The sequence below is a fragment of the Paralichthys olivaceus genome, chromosome 17 (assembly GCF_024713975.1).
Source record: "Paralichthys olivaceus isolate ysfri-2021 chromosome 17, ASM2471397v2, whole genome shotgun sequence".
NCBI lineage: Eukaryota > Metazoa > Chordata > Actinopteri > Pleuronectiformes > Paralichthyidae > Paralichthys > Paralichthys olivaceus.
Genome location: NC_091109.1, coordinates 6114221 through 6124035, shown reverse-complemented (window position 1 = coordinate 6124035; position 9815 = coordinate 6114221). Strand labels below are relative to the sequence as shown.

Below are 9815 nucleotides of genomic sequence, written 5' to 3'. Positions count from 1 at the left end.
TGCACATGAACCAATGTATTACACAGACACAGTAAATATTGCACAGTTAAACCAGGGTTAAAGTTTCAGTCCATAATGGGTGCGTGTACTTCTACCTGGAGCAGAGTTGTACAGAAATACTGCTGCAGGAAGGAACGATCTTCACATATTTATTAAATACTAATTGTATCTGGTCAACTGTTAAACGTGGAGATACTTGATGAAGTTGTTCACAGGGCAGGGGGGTTGTCAGAAAAGCACTGAGAGCGGCGTTGGTGACATTGTAGGCAATTAGTCCTTATGGGGAAAATAAAATATAGTTTAAATATATCATATATAACATATATTATAAATAAACAGTTGTTATAAACAAGTTGAGACACTGAATCATCAGGGTGAAAACGTTTTTCGGAGGCGCCGTGGCTTAGTTGGTTAAAGCGCCTGTCTAGTAAACAGGAGATCCTGGGTTCGAATCCCAGCGGTGCCTTTTGAGAGGAAGCTGATACATAAACCTGTGTTATTGCCATTACATACTGATCGTCAGAGGCCGTTTTGTTTGGTCCTGAGTCACAGCAGCATGAAAATCAAGTGTTCGTATGTGACTGAAGGAGCCAGAAGGAGGAGATCACTATTAAAACACACAGAAGATCAGGTGATTGACAAGTTCTCAGAGAAGACTATACTGTTGAGCACCTCCCTATGACCAATGAACTGCCAGGACAATATCTCATCTCATTTAATGTTGTTTATTAGTTTATTTGCCCATGAATGATGGTCCCAGCTAATCATTATTGTTGTCTTTACTATGATTATACATTTGGAATTGGGAGTAAGAGTTACAAAATGATTAACAAGTACACACACATGCACACAATTAAGAGTAAGAGTTACAATATTATTTGATTTTATCTGAGTTTGCTCAGGCGACCACTTCATTCACAAAGTGCCTCTTTCTCCCGACTGTAAACTTCACATATCATACTTTTATTATGAAGGTTTATCTACACTTCCGGTTTACCCTACGTTGATTTCTGTCCATTGATTAATTGACAATACATTTTGTATTAAACATTTTTTAAATTACACCAAACCAAACAGTTGCCTTATATTTATCACTTGACTTTCAAAAAAACCACAAAAATATGTAAAAACAAAACAAACGCTTTAATGACGAATATTATCAGCTATAACAAGATATTCGCCAAAGATGATGATCACCATCCAGATGCTCATTGAGTAGGCTGCTCTGAAAAAGTGTACATTTGAAACTTATTTTGAAAGTCACATCTGGATTTTCATTCACTTCTTGACAGGAGCTTTATAAACAGCGACGTCCAGCGTCAGGCTGCAGCTTTTCCAGTTCTACCAAACCAGAAGGTTATCGTATAAAACAGTCAGTACGGTAGGCCAGGTTTTCTGATCTATATTTAGATTTTAAAATGCAAATTGAATGTTAAAATTCCGTCTGAAGCTAAAACTGCTGGAAGATGTCACAGAGTGCTTTGTCATTGTGTTACGCAATTTGTAATCGTGACCCGTTTGCACAGAGGAATCTTTTGACTGAGTGTGTTTCCAGATCAGATCCAAGTTTCTTCCTCGTGTCTGTGTGCAGATGGCAAACGAAGCCAGGCCCTGCCCCTGTGAACTAGGAGACCGGATTGAATATGGAGGTCTGGGCCAGGAGCTCCAGATTGATCACATTCAAGCGTATGTGGTCAAACCAGACACTGCGTCTGACAAGGCAGTCATAGTCATACAGGACATCTTTGGATGGCAGCTCCCTAACACCAGATACATGGCTGACATGCTGGCTGCCAATGGATACATGTATGTAAAAGTTCATGTAAAAGAAAAGCTGCACAGTGAGAGAAGCTCAGGTCACATGTAGACTGTAGGAGCAGGTTCATTATTAAGCTTTTGTAAATATGATCTCCTCTATTGTCATGGCAGAGCTGTTTGTCCAGACTTCTTTGTTGGGAAGGAGCCGTGGAATCCATCACATGACTGGTCCGGATTTCAGGCGTGGCTTGAAGACAAGAAGCCAACAAACATAAACAAGTAACTAAGCATTAATGCATTGTCTTAGTTTTAGTTTATCAAACATCTGATGGTCCAGTGCTATGAGGATTTCTGAGTGATAATATGTCCTTTCCAGAGAGGTGGATGCGGTGCTGAGGTTCCTGAAGGAGCAGTGTGGGGCCAAACACATAGGAGTGGTGGGATTCTGCTGGGGAGGGATCGCCACACATTACCTGGCCCTGCAGTACCCAGAGGTCAGAGCTGGAGTGTCGGTCTATGGTGCGTCACTGCTACACGGTGACTAATTCACACAAGAGAAGGCAGCATGTTGAGTGGCTTTATGATGGTCTTATGTGATGCTGTGCAGGGATCGTCAGAGAGAGGGAGGACAGATATGAGCTGAAGTGTCCCACTCTGTTCATTTTTGGAGAGAAAGACATCGTCATCCCACTGGATCAGGTGAGTACGCATTAAGCTTTTATACAGACTCTATACTTTAACCTGCCTAATGTCTCGTCCTGGTACTTCAGCACCAAATTGTATCAGAGCAGCAACAGACATATATGTTAAAATATTTAAATATGTTCAAATACTCGAGCCCAATGGCAAGAGATTTCATATGCATTATGGCATCAAAGTTTGCCAAAATACTTTCCTTTATTATTCCATTTCTACATATTTGGTTGTGTTTTGTTTTGACTATAACGTTTGTGGTTAAACAATAAAATATCAAGCCTTGATTACATTTCTTTGTCATAAGTGTTTGATAACATCTTATGTATCATTGGCAATTTTTTACCCCCCAATATTGGTATTGGCCCAAAAACATCCAGAGCAGACTGACTCTATAACATTTAGTAAAACATTTGGACTTATCTTCAAAAGGCCACAATTTCTACTTGTGTGACCATTAACAACATCTTTTTTTTGCTATTCAGGTAGAGCTCCTTGAATCCAAGCTGAAGGAGAAATGCACAGTGGATCATCGAGTGAAGATCTTTCCTGGTCAGACTCATGGGTTTGTTCACCGCAAGAGAGAGGACATCAACCCCTCAGACAAACCCAGCATCCAGGAGGCCAGATCAGACATGCTCAAGTGGCTCAACAAGTACATGTAGATGAAAGGTGGGGACCTTCACATTGGACTGAGTGAACTCGAGCAACAGAGGCGCTGAAGCAACTTGTGCCTTGAATTCTATTTCTACTCATTGTTAACCAGCTTTCATGGGATTAAAAACTGAAAAGTAGATATGTAAAACGTGGAGGTGCCATTTTGAGTGAGCTGCTGATTGTTAATGTAATTTGTTTGGGTCTTGACATTCCAGATATTTTCCAAATGTTTTCTAATCCAGGTGAGGTCTGGATCTTTAGTTCCTAAGAACTATGATTAAAGTTTTACCTTGAGGGGCTTGAAATCAGAACAGTGGAGTCTTCATTTCAATGGACCAACATTTTAATGGTGACTTTGATACGATTACAGCTTGAACATTTTGTATCAAATGATAAATAGCAGTACGCAGAGCGGTTTGGACATGGTGCTCTGGGGAAGTGCCTAAAACCTCTAGAACAGCACACGCATCAATAAGCGTTACAGGGCACAGCCGAGCCTTCAGATGTTCGGGGGGACTCTAATCCTCGCTCTCTCCCTGGCTTCGGATGTCGTCGATCTTGAGGATCATCTTTACCACCTGAGTAGCCAGCAGGATCTGCTGCTTCTTGCCGATCAGTGTCTCGATTACATGTTGGTGCTTCATGTCTGTAGGGGAAAAAAAAAAAGTGATTCAGTGTCACTCTGCTTTGATACTAAAATGCAGTGTCGCCATTGTGCTAATCCATCAGGTTGGAATAAAAAGGTAAATCATCTAAGATACTTGTATTTCTTACCATTGGTGTTTTTGTTCAGACAATCGATGCCGAGGAATGGGTTGTTCTCTTTGACCTGTTTGGCTCTGACCTCTGTCATGTTCTGGATAGGGTTCAGCCCACTGTTCTCTGCCAACGCCATCGGGATGACCTCTAGAGCATCAGCAAATGCCCTCATGGCGTACTGTTCCAAAGATGGACACTAAAAGGAGCAGAGGTTAAAAGATTTTATCATCAACATGAGAATCATCATATTTATTTCAATAGTCAATCTTAAAGTCATATGATTTCTTTGTTCTGTCACATTTGTGCTTCTTACTCTATCTGCAGCCTGGTTGACAGCCAGTGCACATGCAATCTCAGAAGCTCCTCCTCCGTACACAACGCGGTTATCTCTGACCAAGTTGCGAATTACACACAGAGCATCGTGGAGCGCACGCTTGGCCTCTTCAATGATCTGTTAGCGGGAAAAAAATAAATAAAAGTAAACCAGGAGGGACGCAACAACATATATAGATATTTTGCATAAAGGTAATAATTCACTGTGCATACCATTTTGTTGCCTCCACGAATGAAAATGGTCACTGCCCTGGTGTTTTTGCACTCCTGGATAACCAGCATGTGGTCCTTTGTAGTACCGAAGGAGATCTCCTTCACCACACCAGCTGTGCCAAGTTTCTCTGGTGTCAGTTCACAGAACCTTGGCACGATGCGGCCTCCTGTGGCAATGGCGATCAACTATGGAGGAACACGACAGATGGTGTAAATTTAAATGCTAACAATCAGGCAAACCTGTACTGTGCTGCAAAAGAAAATATTTTTTAGAATTATGACTTCTGTCAAGTGACGAATGTCTCACCTCGATCTCGGGCCCTCCGACCCAGCGCACGGCCGGCAGCTGGTTCTGCAGCAGAAGGTGGTTGGCTTCATCATCAAAGCCCCACTGACAGATGGCCAGGGTAGCCCCGTTACTTTTGACCTAAAAGATAAATACAAGAGTAAATGTTAAGATTAACCACGTGTCAGTGCAGATGTTAAGACTTCCTTATAAAGTAGCTTAGATGCTGCAGTACTAACCTGTTGGATCATCTCCTCAAACTTCTCCTTTTCATATTTCTGGAGTGCTTTGTAGTCTTCCACGGAGGTCACATCCAACTTATGTTTGGTCTTGGGCTTTGGGGGCTCAAATGGGCAGGTCAGGATAGCGATCTTAACATCTTTCAGAACCTGAGTGGTGACAAAAAAACAACTGGTGTAAGCATTCATAAGTTACAGTGCTGCAAGAGGAAAATGCAATTTAACTTTCAGTATTTAGCTTAAGTGTAAAAAATCAAGTAATTGTTCCCTTGGGAGTTGTAGCTCATATACTGTAATTGATGTGGAGTTTTATTTTCCCTCAAACGTTTTGAAATACATGCCTAGTATTTTAAATCACATTATACATAATTGTCAACCATATGCACTTCAATTTTAAATTTGTCCTTGTGTACGGCAAACTTTTTGATTCCTATGCCAATGAAACCCTCTGGAGCACGAGGTTTCCTTTTGGTCATACCTTGGGCATCTGAGGGTGGCTGAACTCCTTGTCCACTACGACTCCCTTGATGAGCTGTGTGTCCTCCAGCTTGCCTCCCACTTTGCCCTCCATCTTGATCAGCTCAAAGTCAACATCCTTCCTATCCATGTCGGCCACAGCAAGGATGGCATTCACTGCAATCTCTGCCATCTGTCTGTGGCACCGGTTGATACTGAAAGAAAAGAAAAACTATAAAATTAGGTATCTGAGCAGATCTTACCCGTTGCCTTATAATTAAAATATACCTTATGAAACAGTCCCTTTTAATTTCCACATTGAAAAGTAGCAGCCAAGTATAAAAAAAATTAACGGTTCATGTTAAATTTGTAGTAGCTTCATAAAAACTGAAGTGACTACAAGACTCACATTTTGGACCCCAGTGTTGTCATGGCAGTCTGAATGAGTGGTTCTCTGTTGTTGGGATCAAAGGGGAAGGTTTCTCCAATTTTGTCGAGCTGCTCGATGGCAATGCTTGCAGCCTGGTCGTAACCGTCAGAGATCCTGATGGGGTGGATGCCACGGTCCAGCAGCTGCTCAGCCTGTTCAAGGAGAGCCCCAGCCAGCACTGAAGAGGGAACAAGACAATGATCAATTATAAGCGTAATATGAAAACAAGATCGACATTATGAGAAATACAATTTGGTTTTGCATCAAGTACTCTGTGTTAATTTTATTTGGCATATGTCTGATGCACATTATTATGTCACGACTGTAAGGTGCAATATTCCAGTGGTTCTTGAGATGTTAACATGTTTGATAACATCAAATCACTGTTATTTTCATCTACTGTTGCATAACATTATGATGATAAATGGGTTAATTCATTGGCAGGTCTATAAAACCAGTTGCACGCTGGAGGCATCAGCAATGAGACCCCAAGAACACCTCACCACAGACGAATAAAGCCAAATAAAAATATATAAATGTAAAAAACTAATCAGTCTAGTCCCTCTTCCCTTCTCGTACCAACAACTCCAGTGGTTCCATCACCAATCTCATCATCCTGGGACTTGGAGAGCTCTACCATCAACTTGGCAATCTGGTGGTCCACATCCATCATGCTGAGAATAGTGGCTCCATCGTTTGTGACGGTCACTTCTCCATCCCTGTCAACCATCATCTTGTCAAGGCCTGGATGCAAACAGGGAAAAGTAGTTCAGGTACGTATGAAGCTTGAGACAAAAACATTATTTTCACGACACAGACGCTCAGCATCCATTCCTGAAAATCTGATCAGAGGGAGGGGCAGATGGGGGTTATACTCACCATTAGGACCCAGGGATGTTTTAAGAGTTGACGCAACCGCCTTGGCTGCCATAATGTGAGACTGCAAAACACACAGTGACACAGATATTACATTCAGCTCACATTTACATCAGATCTCATTATCGCTATTTACATCGAAAACCGACGCACGATGCAGACTGAGCTGGTGTTCCAGCGGGGCACACTGGAAACGATGCGCAGCAATAACAACCATTCGGGGCACAGCCCAATGCTACATAGCAACACCCCTGACTGAGCCCCTTCCAGAAAGCACATGGGCCGCATGTTAGCATGATTTGCTAATCCGTTATCCACTGCTGCTGAATTTCCCCAGCATCTCAACTTGTCATTAAGATGTATATTTAAGAGCAATCAAACATGGCAGCATATATCACGTCGGTTTACATGTTAGGTGCTAAACGCCATGCGACTAATAGCAAATTAGCAACTTGCTAACCATCATGCCGCAGTAAGCTAGCCCATTGTACCTTTAGTGCGTCAATGCCCGTTAGCCGTGTCTTCTTGTCCTGGTCTTTAATGATGATGAAAGGCCTCCCATACTCATCGAACGCTAATGTCCCCATACTGGACATGTTGACTGTGGGATCCGGACACTTAACAAGAGTTTAACCGGTGAAACGATGAGGTTTAATGGTGGAGATCCGGAGTGTGGCTAAGCTAAGAGCCGCACGGGTCTGCCGGCGACTTCTGGAAGACTCCACGGGCGGGGAGGGCGGAACCAAGTAGTGTGAAGTGAGTTTCACTAATCCACTCCCATTCGGGTTTTATGACGACACGGGGCTAATTAAAAAAAATACATGATACTTAATAATCGTTTCGAGTATTTAATGAATTATATTTTAAAGTAAGAACGTGTAAATGTCTTCTGTAAAGTGGTTTCTTCCGATCCCGTTCAATCACAGTCCGCTGTAATCTCGCGTGAAATCAAGTGTTGCTATAATTCACCAGGGCAGAGTGGAGTGGACTGTAAAGATACAGCTAAAGGTAAACATATAGCTTATTACAAATACCACAGCTTATTTATAAATGTGTTATATCGTGTTTTAATGTCTTCTCTGGACCCCTCTTGGACTTTTGGTTTTTAAAGTCACCGCTATTTAGCTCTTTTTCAAACCAGGATCACTCCTGTTTGTGAGGTTGTCAGTCACTGCTAGCTAACCAACATATCTCCGCTATCGTCCTCATTATTATGGAGCTGTTTTTAATTCGGATAGAAAATGTTAAATGCTCGAATCCACGTGCATTTGCATGAATGCTGTCATCGTCAAAAAGTGACGCAACTTCCGGGTTCTCCATGGTGGCGTTGAGGTCCGCTGTGCTTCAGTGTGCAGGGAAGGTTGTTCTGTGGCAGTCTGTGTGTCACCTGTCAAATCCTCACGTGTGTAGGTAAGAGGAGATCAAGTCTAAACACAGCTCGTGTCATTAGATTTTTAGTGTCTGTCAGCTGTGCTGCAGCCACGTTCATTCTCTCCATCTCTGTATTATTTACATGCTGTCTTTGTCTTTTTAATATCAATTTATAGGAATTTTTTTTTTTAGGTCTTATGAGTTGTAGTTAAGACTTTAGATCGATTACAAACTTCGCTGCTTGTGCATTTTCACTGATGCACATTAGTGTGATAATAATAAAGTAGTTACTGTGTAGGACCAGATTAAATATCCCACTTCCCTGTCTCTACTTCTTCTCTAGTTCTGATTTTCAATCATCTTATATCTGTATTTCCAATATCCCCATCAGCACACAGCTTTTTAGTAGTTCTGGTGGCTAGACTTTCATCTCACTGCAGATTAAGTGTACCTATGTTTCTGTACTTATTCTTGTTTTTGACTGTTTTGTGTGCTACTAGATACCCAAATGTCTTTTAGGATTTATAAATTATCCATCCATCTATCTATGAGCTATAGTAATCTGGCTTGATAACGATAATAATAATAATATTTTATATAGCACTTTTCTTAACAAAGTTATGAAGTGCTTCACAAGATGATAAAACAACAATAAAATGAAAACGCAAAATAAAACAAATTAAAATTCACCCAGAGATATTCTGAAATGGGATATAAAGGCAGTAACCAGCATAACAATAATAATACCCACAATAATAATGCATTGTATTTCTATGTTACTATTAACAATGCTCAAAAACACTTCACATAGGTTAAAATAGAAATAAAATAAAAAAATACACGCCATTAATTACGTATTAAAAGCAGTTCTGAAAAGGTGGATTTTCAGAAATATTTTGAAGCTGTAAAGTTCGGTGCAGTCTCTGTTGCTCACTATGACAAGTCAAGATGTCTGTTTTGATGAATAGTGTCAATTAAGAAATCTAAAATGTCATTGTTTGTCTGGAAGGCTCCAGCATGCCGTGTGAAGCGCAGCCTCGGTTCCTGGTTCTGTACGGGTCTCAGAAGGGTCAAGCTCAGTCATTAGCAGAGGGGATAGCGGAGGAGGCCCAGGACCATGGACTTGTAGCTGAACTCAGCTGCTTGAGTCAGAATGAGAAGGTAACTTTTCCTTGAAGCAGAGCTTGTTAAGCCCCTCTTTCACTGCATGGCTAAAGATGCACAGTAACACATCAGTAACATCTCCAAAAAGTGATATTGCCTGATGATTTGTTGGGATATTAATCTGATATGTTTTCATATGGACTTTGGAAACACCAGTCACTGATTAATCATATGGTTCCAGTACAATTTGGAGAAGGAGAATGCCCCCGTGGTCTTTATTGTGTCTACTACTGGAGACGGGGAGCCGCCAGACAATGCCCTCCAATTTGTAAAGCGCATCAAGAAGAAGACTCTCTCCACTGACCACTATAAACACCTTTGCTATGCACTTTTAGGTAAATTCTATCATGTAGTATGAGGGTCTGCAACAGCTCTCTTTGCAGCTCGTGTGTCAAAATGGGTCAATATGTGTCAATACATCATCTGTTTCACTCTGTCTGCTCCAGCTTTAGGAGACACAAACTATGCAAATTTCTGCAACTGCGGGAAGACAGTTGAGCGTCGTCTACAGGAACTTGGAGCCACACAATTCTATGCTACAGGATATGCAGATGATGGTGTAGGGTACGTTTTGCAGAGA

At 41.4% G+C, this 9815-nt stretch overlaps 3 protein-coding genes and 1 non-coding gene across 13 annotated transcripts in view; 3 read left to right on the top strand and 1 right to left on the bottom strand.

Moving 5' to 3' along the window:
• Positions 1-392: 392 nt before the first annotated feature.
• trnat-agu (transfer RNA threonine (anticodon AGU)) lies at positions 393-466 on the top strand. Its single transcript has one exon. It is a non-coding gene; the product is annotated as a tRNA-Thr (tRNA).
• Positions 467-1250: 784 nt separating this feature from the next.
• On the top strand, positions 1251-3419 carry cmbl (carboxymethylenebutenolidase homolog (Pseudomonas)). 5 transcript variants are annotated; one of them, XM_020087567.2, is made up of 6 exons: positions 1251-1381; positions 1592-1806; positions 1930-2037; positions 2135-2277; positions 2366-2457; positions 2937-3419. In XM_020087567.2, the coding sequence occupies exons 2-6, from the start codon at positions 1592-1594 to the stop codon at positions 3114-3116; spliced, it is 738 nt and encodes a 245-aa protein (XP_019943126.2). In that variant the 5' UTR covers positions 1251-1381; the 3' UTR covers positions 3117-3419. The 5 variants fall into 5 exon arrangements, with proteins under 5 accessions (XP_019943126.2, XP_019943128.2, XP_069368922.1 ...); XM_020087569.2 differs by having other exon boundaries at positions 1263-1372; XM_069512821.1 differs by having other exon boundaries at positions 1263-1381; positions 1561-1806.
• Positions 3420-3433: 14 nt separating this feature from the next.
• Positions 3434-7603, bottom strand: cct5 (chaperonin containing TCP1, subunit 5 (epsilon)). The gene is made up of 11 exons (XM_020087565.2): positions 7192-7603; positions 6704-6764; positions 6404-6568; positions 5804-6002; positions 5417-5609; positions 4939-5088; positions 4721-4840; positions 4414-4599; positions 4181-4318; positions 3883-4063; positions 3434-3754 (listed from the first exon to the last, which is right to left on the bottom strand). Exons 1-11 carry the CDS (start codon positions 7294-7296, stop codon positions 3627-3629), a joined length of 1626 nt encoding a protein of 541 aa, XP_019943124.1. The 5' UTR covers positions 7297-7603; the 3' UTR covers positions 3434-3626.
• Positions 7575-9815, top strand: part of mtrr (5-methyltetrahydrofolate-homocysteine methyltransferase reductase) — a 25608-nt gene continuing 23367 nt past the window's right edge. For 2 of the 6 annotated variants that reach the window (XR_011238989.1, XM_020087564.2), the window contains exons 1-4: positions 7582-7708; positions 9088-9232; positions 9417-9570; positions 9682-9799. Coding sequence is in view for 4 of the 6 variants with exons in the window: in XM_020087564.2 (XP_019943123.2) it covers positions 9089-9232; positions 9417-9570; positions 9682-9799 (416 nt within the window). In the remaining 2 variants the exon portion in view is untranslated. Of the gene's footprint in view, positions 7709-7919; positions 8111-9080; positions 9233-9416; positions 9571-9681; positions 9800-9815 lie in introns of those variants that run through there. The other 4 variants (XM_069512817.1, XM_069512818.1, XR_011238988.1 and 1 more) reach the window with 4 other exon arrangements.